Consider the following 13,444-nt stretch of genomic DNA (forward strand, 5'->3'; position numbering starts at 1 on the left):
TTTTCTCCGGGCACTCCGGTTTCCTCCCACATCCCAAAAACATGCATAAATTGGAGACTCTAAATTGCCCGTAGGTGTGACTGTGAGTATGAATGGTTGTTTGTTTGTATGTGCCCTGCGATTGGCTGGCAACCAGGTCAGGGTGTACCCCGCCTCCTCTCCGATGACAGCTGGGATAGGCTCCAGCACGCCCGCGACCCTAGTGAGGAGAAGCGGCTCAGAAAATGGATGGATGTATATATATATTTATATATATATATATATATATATATATATATATATATATATATATATATATATATATATATATTACAATTGGCTGGCAACCAGTTCAGGGTGTACCCCGCCTCCTACCCGTTAATAACTGGGATAGGCTCCAGCACTCCCGCGACCCTTGTGAGGATAAGCGGCTCAGAAAGTGGACGGATGGATAAATATATATATATATATATATATATATATATTGCTTGTTTGGCTACATTTGTAACGGTCTATGCAGGAGAACACTTGCATTTACTGAGATCTAATACAGACAGCACAGTGGATTAGTTGTAAACATGTCTGCCTCAGTTTTGAAATACTGGATTTGAATCTTAACACTCTCAGGCATTCCTGTGTGGAGTTTACACGTTCTCGTTGTGCTTGCTTGAGTTTTCTCCGGGTACTTCCTCTCATATTCCAAATACATACAAGATTCTAATACAGTCAGGTCCATAAATATTGAGACATTGACACAATTCTCATTATTTTTGGCTCTACTCACCACCACAATGGATTTGAAATGAAATGTTTAAATGTCGAAGATGTTCTTTAACTGTAGACTTTCGGCTTTAACTTGAGGGTATTTGAGGGATAAACATCATATTGAAATGTAACTGCAACCCTCCAGGTGAGGGAATACACCCCAACAAAGCCTTATCCCTGTAGTGTGCAGCCTCTCATCCCATGTGAGGGGACAGGCTGCTGCTGCTGCTGCAGTGAGCGGCGTGCATCGTCATGGTTGACTGCTGCCTTGGAAGAAGGGACCACTTTGGCAGGATAATATGATCACGCCACACAGTGAATAGGAGGTTTGAAGAGATAAAAGAACGGGGAACATTCCATTACAGATGGCGATGTTATCAAGCTGAGGCTCGGGGAAAACTGTTCCACAAGCGAACCCATCCAGCCCAAGGTACATCTGTTACCATGGTAGCTAAAGGCCCAGGTAGCCCCTTTCATGTCTGTCAAGAGGAGGAGAAGGAGAGACGAGCAATATGTTAGTCTGGCCTGCAATTGGAGCTGAAAGACATGCGTGCTTCAACGTGTTTGCATCCCCCGCATGTATGCTCAAGATGCTGCACGCTGACACTGGCTCGTCGCACAACATGAATCATTTAGAGTTGGAAATGTCACGTCTCATCAGTGTTGCTCATGCCTCAGTGGCCCCCTTGCACCATTTGCCTCTCTGTGACCATGAACCTAAAGCAGTACTTGATTAAAAGACCAGCTGAGATTGGTGGATGCAAACACACTTTTTATTGTGATTTATCATAGCCGTTTGCTACACAATAACGACGTTTGAGATGGAAGTCAAAACAACAGCACAGAGCATGGTTTTATTCTTTCTTTTTATTGTTTGTTCATTTTTATCCCATTCTCGACACCTTCCAATCGTTCAGATGACTGGGATGCTACTTTCTCACAGTGGAAAACGCTGACTTAACCTTCCTTGACAGCCAGATATACAATCTATTATCAACTATACAAGCAACACATCTGAAAAGTCTGCCAAGTTACACTCTTGTGTTTAACCTCATCATATAAAACTAGACTTTTGTGTTTTTGCTACACTTGTAAACATTAAAAAACATAAATCCACCTCATCATTTATTAAACAGTTAATAGTTCATTGTCACCTTTGTTACAAGATATTAGGCCACTGTACAAATAAGAGTGAATGATACAGTACAGTATTAAGACTGCTGCTTGAGGTTTGTCATTCAAAGCTGTTTCACGAGGTGCTTCAAGAATACACACAAGTTTCAGAAGTTCTGCTGCTGGGCATGCATGATTTTAAGTTTGCCATGCATGAGTTGGTATTTTAAGTTGTAGCCCTAAAAAAACAACAACAAACAACTTTTAAGAGTCAATGTAAAAGCACAAAAAAGAACAATTTGTCCGGTGCAGCACAGTATATACCTCATGACGTTTGGCACACACACGATGATGCACAATGCAATATAAATAGTTTATCAATAGGTTGTGTTCAGTCATGTCAACCAATCCAGGTGAAGGCCCGGAAGCTTACACGCATCGGTGGGAGGTACATCATCAATAAAGAAATAACGTCAGCTGCAAAATATAACAAAAAAACAGGCAATATCGAGATTTTAATTGGGAAAAAGTCCTCTCAACATACAAAAACAACAAACATCAGGGGTAAATTCACTGCAAAATACGTCATTTTCCCTAAAATGAAGAGAAATAGATACCAAACTTGTGCAAGAAAATGTATTCCCTATTTACAGACTTATACACACACACACATATATATATATATATATATATATATATATATATATATATATATATATATATATATATATATATATATATATATATATATATATATATATATATATATATAATTTAGACAGTTACAGCAGAAATGTGTGCTTTAGTTTCGATTTAATATTAATTTCTGGATCCTCTCCCTGATTTGACTCCTTCACCCATCTGAACCCCCACCCCTCCATCCTTCTCCAGCTATTCGATTTATGGCAAAACCCCTTCCTGTAGGGTGTGTGTGCTGGTGGGGGGTCCACCTGGGAGTCTCTTTCGCTGCCGGTGTGTGTGCGTCACCCAGATGGCCATGACTGCCTTGGAGAGGAGGGTGTGTGGAAGTGCTGCTTGCTGCCACATGAAACAAAGTGCTTATATACAATGTCTTTGGATTGAAACTGGTAAATATCATCATTTAAAAAAAATAAAATAAATCAAGAGTGTCTGTTTTTCTAAGCGTCCGCCGGGGTCTTCTCTGTTTCGTTTTTCAGTGCAACGTCATTTCCAGCCTCATCCTCAATCACAACTGTGGATGACAGGGGGAGAGTATTAATGAAGTGTCTGACTGAAATTAAAGCTCAATACTATTATCATTTTATGTGCCAGTGGCTTGTGAATGCAAAAAAATATATACATATCAATAATCATGTGAATGCATGCATGAGGCACCTGTGCCTGCATTAGAATGGCTGAACATGCAAACAAATTCCTACATGATGCACCATCTCCCACTAGAGGCTGTTGTTACATTCATGTGCATGTTTTGGTTGTGCACTACATCGAGCGCGCATGTGTGTACGTGGCTGCACAACGCACAAACTCACGCATTGGGATTCACCATCGAGAATGCAGCACATACACAAAGCCTCGTGTTTTTCATCATGCAAATGGGAATTAAGATTTATCATGTGTTCGTCCATGGAATGGGGCAGTGTCCATTTCAAAAGCATTGACTTTTGTTGCATTGCATAAAATCACAAGTGGAATGATCTTCGAGGGGAATATGGTGTCATGCAAATAGAAGCTACAGTGGTGCAGTCAACAAAACACTCATGCCAAGCCATTTCATTAAATATGAAAAAAAAATAATAATAAATTACCCCGTTTGCTCCGGCCTATTTGTCCCAGTTTGGGCGGACGTTTATTCTGCGAGCCATTGAAGAAGTTGTTGGTGTCTTGAAGGCGACAGGTGAAGGAAAGGTGTCCCTCGTCGCCCTCATTTCCATAACGACTCATTTTCTCTTCGTTGAAAGGCAACACTTCCGACATTTCCAGATGCGTCTTTGAGCAAAAACCAAGGCGCACGAAACGTGAAGCTCCTCGCCGGAAGCGTGGGGGGGAAACGTCGTCTTCAGTAAACAAAAGGAGGGAACAAGAAGAAGGGAAAAAAATAAAAAATAAAACAACACACACGACGCTTTCTTATTTACCCACAACACACACGTGTGTGAGGATTAAAACATTGATGCGGAAATGTCCTCAAATCATCCAATCGTGCAGTTTGGGCAACATTGTTGACAATTCCTTCTTCTTTCCGCCCCCTCCCCGTCGGTTGTAGTCTCCGAAAAAGAAGATGTTGGTTTGGTGATGGAGAGTCGTGGAGGTTGCGCCCACTGCACGGAGTCGCTGGCACGGGAAATGTGAGGCAAAGATGCAAAACGCGGATGCCGGGGAGACCTGGCGAGGGAGCTATTTGATTGGGGGGTGGGGGGGGGGGGGGGGGGTGTCTGGTGCAAAACAAAAACAAACAGCAACGCAGAAGGCACACAAGCGTCCAGCTGCACTGACGAGGATGTACACTTGACACGATGGCGCATGGATTTGCTGTGTGGGAAATCAGTTGACACGCCACAACTGGACGAGGCAGCGATGTCAAAGCATTCGAGGAGGGGTGTCCAAACTTTTTGCAAAGGGGGCCCCATTTGGTCAGATGGAAATGTAGGGGGGCGACCATATGGCCTGACATTCCTCGAACCATTACCATTGTAAATTAACATGTAAATATGTAACTATATCACTCTGCTGTCTGCAGCTAGGTCGAGATTGCAAATGAGAATCTGTTGTCAATTGCATTACCAGGCTAGTTAAAGGTGCATTCACTACAAATGAGCTATTTTATGAAAGTTGACTGACATTTTTCAGAAACATGCATTTATTGATTTTGCTTTAACAAATCACATCCCAGTGCATTTTGACAAATAATAGTATAGTGACTATACTATTCTGTCATCTGATTTGACTATGTTATATTCAAATCAGATGATAGAAATTTGACAGAACTGTGGTTTGATCATCACAAAAAAAAAATCAATTCACTGAGACTCGTAGCTCGCCTTTGTAGAATTTTCATTTGAGTCACGGGCTCTTGTGAAAAACGCTGCTGTGCTATCAAAACAGCTTCCAGTTGCTTCAGTTTTTCGGCCTGTTCGTTTGCCGTTAGCTTGCTGTAGTTAGCATGTTTCTTCTGGTAGTGCCTCTTAATATTGAATTATTTGAACAACCGCAGTCTCTTGGCAATTTAGGCAGACACGGTTGTTTCGTATGTCAGTGAAAAAATACTCCGATTTCCACTTGCCCTGCAAACAGCGGCCCTCGTTTTCAACTTTCCTCTTTTTAGTTTCAGTTGCCATTTTAGAAATGGGCTAAACATATACCACAGGGGTAAAAGTTCACACAGGGGTCACGCGACGAGAGTGCGGCCACAGGTCTACTACTACCCTCTGGTGAAATATAAAATTGTTCTGTTTTTCTTGTATGTGTGTATTGTTTACTGTGTGAAACTGTGCCGGCGGGCTACATATTATACATATTATTGATTTTATGACAGGATGCTTCGGGCTGGAGGAAATTTGGACACGGGCCGGATTTGGCCTGGGGGCCGGACTTTGGGCATGGCTGCATAGGGGCACCATTGTGCAGCTTATTTGGACAGAAGGAGGCTAAGGCTCGGGCCAGTAGGTGGCAGCCTCGTTATTATTTGACATTTGGCCTCTTAGTGCACTTGTTTTTCACCATTGTGGACACCATTAACATGTGAGTGGATGCTCTAGTTACCTTTATTCAGCCAGGGCACATATTTTACATTACAAAAATCGCACAGCCCACCACCTAATAAAAATGGCACAAATAACATATATGCTGAAATAATGATGAGCGGTCAGGCCCAGCAAGGCTGTCTCTGTGGCCCTAAACACAATCAGAAGCACTGACCTACATTTACAGCCTAAATTCTAATATTTGTTCCATGAAATTGTATTAATATATTACAAGTCTATTCTCTTCATTTCATAGAGTTTCTCATGTTAGACTTTTTTTTTTTTTTTTTTTTTTTTTTTTTAGTCCAATCATTTCAGCCTCTGTGTGCTGGCAATATTATCAGCCCAGACACTTCAGAATCAGTAGTGCTGGCCAATATAACTTAAAATGTATTAGGTATGGGGCTGTTACTTTAACCAAATCAGATTTCAGATTCATCACAGCGCCAGTCTGTCTTGATGACTTGGGCATTTTTCTGTCATCTGATTGGTTGGTCAAAGAAAAATTCAACACTGCCAAGTTCGACTAACAAAACACGTCTGCAGCAGTCAACACACAGATAAATGCAATAATCGGCATCTCTGTTGAGTATGATTTATTTTATCTACTTTGTTTTGCCTTTTTGTCATGTTATTCGATAATCATTGATTATTCACAATTGTGTGCTGTTATATCATGTTTTTGTATAATATATTTGTACTTTCCATCAGTCTGGATGCCCTGTGGCCCATGGAGCCTGTCACAGATCATTCTTGGTACTACCACAGATACTTGGCTTCCGGGAGGAGACAAATAGTTAAAAAGAAGCTCACCGTTGCAGACTCTGTTTGGAAGCCGCAATATATTTTTTTAATTCAATAGCTGCATAAGAGCTTTGTTTCTTTAATTGTATTTTTTTTTTGTTTAACTGCTGTGGCTCGTTAATAAGCAAAATGTAAGCATCGTTGCCCTTCTGTGTGAAGACACAGAAGCCTTCAAGGCTTTCATGTAAACGCAATGTCCAGAGGGTTGATGCATTTCAATTTATCAACAACTGTGGCATTACACACAACTACAGCATTACACACATAGGCCAACTTAAGTTGTGGTCTTGGGTATATATTAGACGAGAGAAGTGAGATGGATTGTAATTATGAATAGGATTCTTTGTTAACCATCATGCGGAGAGGTGTTCATGAACATTGTGTTTTAGCCACGCTGAGACTGTGTAAATCATGCATGCATGCATACACGCATACACATACACAAACACACACACTCAAGGTTTACCTGACGAGACTGCATCTAATTTCATTTGCATAATGATCAAGCAGCATCATGTTGGTGTTATCCTAGACAGGATGTTTGCTTTGAGACATCTGTGGGAACCATCTGTGTTTCATCATATAAATTCATGCTACCAAGTCATTTTCCACACAGCGTCGCCTCCGGAAGTGAGATACAAACTATGGACAAAAGTATTGACACACAAATCTTAATCAATGCATTTTATATTGACAGCACATGGAGCAGTGATTAAGAATACAGTTTAACGAATAATAGTCTTGGGTGTTTCTGTCAGAATAGTTTGCCATTCAAACAGGTTAATTGAAGGGACTGGCAAACTCAACTGATTAATTGGCCCATGGGGCAATTCTGAATGAACTTTGCCAAGCAACAAGTGGCTATGCTCTTGTGATGTGACATGGAAATACAATCTGTGCAATTCTGTTGATCTATGTTGCTGCAGATAGTTAACATTTATTTCGGTGGCAAAGTTTTTTGATAGTATGATTGTATGACAAAATGCACAGCCCACACAAGGAAAAAGGGAGCAGGTATAAATTAACCTACTTCTTTACTGGCACAATGGCTCCTTGTCTGTGTGTAAAATTAATTACATTTCTTTGTTTTCTCCAAGGGTACAGCTTTACGGCTCTATATAACACCATTGCAACTGTATTTTTACTAATTTACTAAGCTTAATGTGCTACATGTATCGAATGAGAAACACATCTAAGATTTTACATCATCTGAGCTTTCATGCAGGAAGATGTGCCTGTACTAAGAGTGTAAAGCGCTTGTTTAATTAAAGAAAAGAGATACAAAAAGTGGCAGAGAATAGGGTGTAAGTCAGCTGGGATAGACTTCAGCTCATCCAAGACCCAAATGAGGACAAGCACAATAGAGCACAAAGTCTTACTGTCACACATGATGGTATCAAAGTTACAGCCACCTAGTAGCACCACCTGTTGGTTTGTTTGTTTGTTTGTTTTTTTCTGAGGGGAAATAGGAGGTATCTATTTGAGTTTCTGCATTTTATTCATGCAAGTGGATGATACACCAGCACTTTAAGTATGTTATAATTGCTTGATTAAAATGACATATTATTGCCATTTACTAATCTTTGCAGTGGAATGTTGATTTCCTCAGAATGTTGTAGAAGTTGGTGGAACGGTGGACGACTGGATAGCACATCTATCCAGTCGTCACAGTTCTGAGGACCGGGGTTTCAAAAGGTTAGTGACCACTGCTTTACATCCTCCACACATTTGTTTGACCCTGACTGGAAATTAGCCTGTTTTAAGGGGGCAGTACAGTTTCAAGCCAGTAAAAAACAAATACTGTTCCTAACACATGCTGCCCATGCATTGCAGGCATCCCAGTAGGTGATTGGCTGTGACTGACCCACTCCCTATTCCCACGTGTCAGTTTTTCAGTCACAAATAAAGCCTGACAACCAAACACACATCAGACAAACTCATTCACACTGACACAAGGAGATTGAGAATGGACCAAGTCAAATACACGGGAGAGCTAATGCACATTGAGGACATGGGCTCGAGACGTTTGACCAAGGAGACGGTGAAAAAGCTGATCTACCACTCACAGGAGGCAAAGAAGCAAGCGTACTGCCCTTACAGCAAATTCAGAGTGGGAGCAGCTCTCCTGACTGTTGACAACTGCTTGTTTACAGGTAGTGTACAGGATTAAAGCCAATTTTGTGCAATGATTGAAATTGCTGTTGTTTAGAGGTATTTTCTTTGTTATTTAAAAGGTATCATTTGAGGAAATTCTCATTATTAAATAACCATACAGGTTGCAAAGCCATGTGATTTCTCCCAGACAATCAGCAATGTGAAGGGATAAATAGCTCCATCCATCCATCCATTTTCTTTACCGCTTATCGTCATTAGGGTCGCGAGCTGCTGGAGCCTATTCGCGTGTTGGAAAAATTACTCATGTGTGAACAAAAAGGCAGTAAAAGTTGAACATATACCACGGTAATAAATAACCAGCATTTCATGGGTGGGTATTGCAGAGACAGGGTGGGGGTGGGGGGGGGGGGGGGGGGGGGGGGGGGGTTAAGGTGGGGTGAGGTCATAGAACAGAGCAGAACAGAACATTGAGCAATGTGGGTTTTTTTCTGTTTTGCAATATGTTATTTGTGATAATGTGACTGTTATAGCAATGAGATACTTTAAAGTCCAGATTTACAATTATAAACAATAATAAGACTAATTACCATTATTGTGTAAATTAACGTTAGTATTTTTAGTATTGTGTTTTTTTTTTATTTAACTGTCTATTATTAATATTATTATGATCATCATTATGACACAAGAGCAATTAAGCTAAATTAACTTCAACAAAATGCATTTATCTCATTAAACCCCTCCATAGAAATACACATATTTTTATATACGTGGCTAAACATTGCAATGAATCGCCATGACCTTTTAGGTTATCCTACGCCAACAGCAAAGGCCACCCTGCCAGGGATTTTCAATCATTACCAACAGTACTGTTTGTGTTGCTGGACTGTGCAAAGCTTTTAGCTATTCATGTGTCACGTGCTTTGGATGTCAAAGAGCTGAGAGGGCAAAGGCTGTTTGATTCCCAAACACAGCTACCTTGTGGTACCCGTTTCTATTTGAGGGAAGATGTTTGTTTGTTTAAATGAATGATGCACCGGATGATTAAGACGTGCCGTTGATAAGACCGGAGGTGACTATACTACCAGCATATTACAGACTTTCTCATGTATTGGTACACTGCAAATAAAAACAAGAACAAAACCAATGAAATTAGGAATATATTGCTTAATTTAAGAAACAAAACCCCACAGGTGTCTTAAATCTAGTGTATTTATACTACATAAACCTATAGAATTAAAATCTATTAACTGTCTTGGACACAAACTGTCGGAGAAGTGTTGTATAACCATCTCTTCTTGACTCTGCGGGAAACTTGCGGCATTATGTCACCTCAAGACAGCAGCATGCAAAGGGGAATGAACAGGGCGGGCATCCAGATGGGTTATGGTGGGCATTGAGGCACCCCCACCCTACCCCTCTGTTGAAAATCATTTTGGGTGGTTGAAAAAGTTAGATCCGCATTCCCTCCCGCATACACACACCATCGACGATTGGATTTCAAGAGACAAAATATGACCCGGGCAGCACCGGAGCTTTGCACGCCACTGCTTCAAGATTGAAAGTCTATGTTTTTGGGACAAAAAAATAGTGAAAATAGATTGGTTAGATACATTTGAGTAGGCCTGTTTTTGTTAAAAAGTGATAGCTGTAATGCGTCGTTACAACAGGAAGCCAGTAGGCCACGAAGGTAAATTTGCATGCAGATTAATTTCCACCTATCAAACTGTCTAGTCAGCTCATTGTTTCTTTTTATTGCATCATTCATGGCTCTTAAACCTTTGAAATTGAGTTTGAAAAGATTATGTTACCAGCGTTATTAGCTTTTGTTAACTATTAAAGCCTTTTGTCAGGCTTTGATGGCCACTGATGGCGGCGGCGACGGCATGTCCGTAATCAAGGACAGCGTAATAAATCAGTGATTTTTAAGCTAATTAAATGAACAATTCAACATTAGGGAGGTGTTGAGTCAATGTTGGTGTGCAACAGTGTATAATTGCAATATAAAGTACACTGTAATGCCAACTATAACGATGTGTTCAGTAAATCTAGAAATAATTACGTTTTTTTATTTCCTTAAAACCTCCTGAATAGATGCGAGGATTCCGGCAGACAGTGACAATATTTGATCTTGGTTACAATTTAGTTATTGCAGTGTAAGACTGGAAGACTAAAATCACTGCTCAATATCCACGTTTCCCATGCAGGATGCAACGTGGAGAATGCATGTTACAACCTGGGCGAATGTGCTGAGAGGAACGCCATTTCAAAAGCAGTGTCTGAAGGCTACACGACATTCAAGGCCATTGCAATCGCCAGGTTTGATTAACACAAACTTTAACCTGGAAAATAAATCTTTCCATGACCACACAAGCTTGCATCACCGCTGCTTTGTTAAAAAACATGACTCAGTTCATGTTCCCCTCAAGCTAAACACAGGCAGTTGACAAACAAGTGAGGCTATAAAAGACTCACTAAAGCCAGGGGAGATATGTTCAACAGTAACCGGATGGTTGTGAGTACAACTGTTGCTTGTTTTATCTGTTTCTGTAGTGATTTGAGAGACCAATTCATCTCTCCATGCGGTGGCTGCAGGCAGTTCATGAGAGAGGTAAAATCTGTTTAAGATGCTGCATACTGATCACTCACTGGACATTCCATTAGGTACATCTGCACCAATTTATGACATCCAATAGAAAAAGAAAAAAAAACATATGGCCTTTACAAAGATAATAATGCTGTTTTGATTGACAATCAGATATACATTTGACTGAATGTTTGAAGGGAGTATTGAAATTACTTAATTATTGTTGGGTGTGTTGATTTGGTTGTTGATTAATCATATCTTGAAGCAGTTAGGGCAAAATGCAGAAGAGATGCTGCTGATTCCCTCTCAACTAGTTTGTGGTCTAAAGCACTGATACTGATCGACTGTATCCAATCTTACCTAATTGGTCGGAAAATTATTTATTTACTTCAATTATCTTTGTTCATCCATCTATGCCAGCGATGTAGAATGATAGGCAAAATAATTAACTGCTCTTCCACTAGATGGCAGAAGGTTCACTGAACCGGTGTATCCACCTATTGCCTTTCATACGACAGAATAATAGCTTTGCTTTCAACTAAACAGGCACAGATTTCACACTGAGTCAATTTGTGAGTAAATTGCGACGAGGGGGTCTGTATACTTTCCATACCCACTGTACATGATTGACCTATGAAAGCATATCCACTTAAGGGTTCCGGCTTTTGGAATATATCCCACCTGGTTGTCGCTGGGCTTTGAGACTCGCTTGTAATGATTTGCTATTTAGCGGCCATAGTCCACAGGTTGCCTGTCAAGTCTGACTTAAAAATGAAAAGTCCACACCCCCAGCCTAAAGCACCGGTCCACACACTGGCTGTAACATCAGCCTTTTTTATCCGAAGGAAAATGCGTTTTCATGGTGTAGGCAAAGGTAGCTAACTGCATGTCGCAACTGCACTAGATGCGAATAAAGGCGCTCAAGTTCTACTAAACTAAAATAATGAAAAACTGTTTAATACTATCTTCACAATAGAGTACGACATAGTTGTGTCTTTGCATGTTTTCAGCAAGCAATACAACTACATAACAGAACAGATCCCAGTTAATAGCAGCTCATTCCAGATTAAATGTTGTGCTCTATTTGAGAGAAATTGAGAGAGACTAAATTGTAAACCTGATTAATACATCACATCGTATCATCACAAGCAGTAATTCCCAGGTACGATTATACACAGGAGGGGGCACCCTAGGAATGTCATCTAATTGGATGGTGGTTTAATTTTATTGTAGATTAAGAGTGTTAATGCTTAGATAATCTCGACCAATCTAATCTCTAATAAAATGCTACCAAAACCTCACTGATTGTGTTTATCAAAATGGAGCACTTTGTGAAGCCATATTTGATAACGGTCTTGTAGTGGATGTTTTTAGTTTGTGCATGTGTGCCTACGGTTGAGGAGAGTGCATTATTGCATAAATATCACATATTACACCACCGAGGAGTATTACCGTAATTTCTCGTTTATAATACACACCTGCAAAATTGACCTCAAAATTCTGGAAAACCTTCTACGCATGTATTTTGCTTCTACCCATATGATCAAAACGAAGTATTATCTGTATTTTGTTAGTTTTTTTAAAGAATTATTCTGAAGTTAAGCACTTTATTTGAACACATAATAGTTGATTTACTTGCTCTTATTTTTTGAAATTCACAGCCCTACTTTTATTTAGTAAATTAGCCCGTCATATTGGAATGAAAGTGTAGGCTACACCTTTTTCATAATCTCTAGGTGGCGGTGGCATTTTGGAATGAGAGTGACAGCTTTTTTGTAACCTCTAGATGGCGGCATACATTTATAAAATGTGAACTTTTTTTTCCATTTTCCCCTATACCTATGTATAATGTGCACTATTGACTTTTGACAATTTTTTGGGAGGAAAAAAAAATGCGCATTATACAAAAATGGCAAGCTTACATAAAACTCACAAGTATTATTCTCTCAGTTTGGGCCCAGCTGGGATGTTTACCTGTCAAAGCCTGATGGGTCCTACACAAAGATGAGCATCAAACAGCTGCTGCCAGCCTCATTCGGTCCTGAAGATCTGGACATGAAAAAAGTACTGGACATCTCCAACGAGTACTGAAACTACAATCTACTGTAACACACTGACCTTAGCATAACTGTTGGTATGTTGAAATTCTGTACTTCAGGCTTGTCACTACGATTGTAAAAAGGTCCTTGTATTGTATTGTATTTTATGTAATTATGGAAAAGGTATGCATGTGTTAATTGCTTATGATAATTTTTTTCACAGCTATTGATGCTGGATAATTCAATGTACATTAATTAGTGTTGTATTTACCAGAATAAATACACTGAATAATTTATATGACAAAAAACATTTATTAGTTGAA

General features: G+C 39.9%; 2 protein-coding genes across 2 annotated transcripts; one reads left to right on the top strand and one right to left on the bottom strand.

Moving 5' to 3' along the window:
- Positions 1-2,615: 2,615 nt before the first annotated feature.
- Positions 2,616-4,246, bottom strand: camk2n1 (calcium/calmodulin dependent protein kinase II inhibitor 1). The gene is made up of 2 exons (XM_061784860.1): positions 3,645-4,246; positions 2,616-3,070 (listed from the first exon to the last, which is right to left on the bottom strand). Exons 1-2 carry the CDS (start codon positions 3,811-3,813, stop codon positions 2,997-2,999), a joined length of 243 nt encoding a protein of 80 aa, XP_061640844.1. The 5' UTR covers positions 3,814-4,246; the 3' UTR covers positions 2,616-2,996.
- Positions 4,247-8,296: 4,050 nt separating this feature from the next.
- Positions 8,297-13,417, top strand: cdab (cytidine deaminase b). Its single transcript, XM_061784188.1, has 4 exons — positions 8,297-8,536; positions 10,703-10,814; positions 11,049-11,106; positions 13,033-13,417. Exons 1-4 carry the CDS (start codon positions 8,350-8,352, stop codon positions 13,171-13,173), a joined length of 498 nt encoding a protein of 165 aa, XP_061640172.1. The 5' UTR covers positions 8,297-8,349; the 3' UTR covers positions 13,174-13,417.
- The last annotated feature ends 27 nt before the right edge of the window (positions 13,418-13,444 follow it).

Source organism: Phyllopteryx taeniolatus, chromosome 9, assembly GCF_024500385.1.
Source record: "Phyllopteryx taeniolatus isolate TA_2022b chromosome 9, UOR_Ptae_1.2, whole genome shotgun sequence".
Classification (NCBI taxonomy): Eukaryota; Metazoa; Chordata; class Actinopteri; order Syngnathiformes; family Syngnathidae; genus Phyllopteryx; species Phyllopteryx taeniolatus.

Bases quoted from the DNA above. Each gene is read 5' to 3' on its own strand.
- camk2n1 (XM_061784860.1), bottom strand. From the start codon at position 3,813: ATGTCGGAAGTGTTGCCTTTCAACGAAGAGAAAATGAGTCGTTATGGA. The intron at 3,071-3,644 runs GTAATTTATTAT...TGTCATCCACAG, and splicing joins AATAGGCCGGAGCAAACGGG to TTGTGATTGAGGATGAGGCT.
- cdab (XM_061784188.1), top strand. From the start codon at position 8,350: ATGGACCAAGTCAAATACACGGGAGAGCTAATGCACATTGAGGACATG. The intron at 8,537-10,702 runs GTAGTGTACAGG...TTTCCCATGCAG, and splicing joins TGACAACTGCTTGTTTACAG to GATGCAACGTGGAGAATGCA. The intron at 11,107-13,032 runs GTAAAATCTGTT...TTATTCTCTCAG, and splicing joins GCAGGCAGTTCATGAGAGAG to TTTGGGCCCAGCTGGGATGT.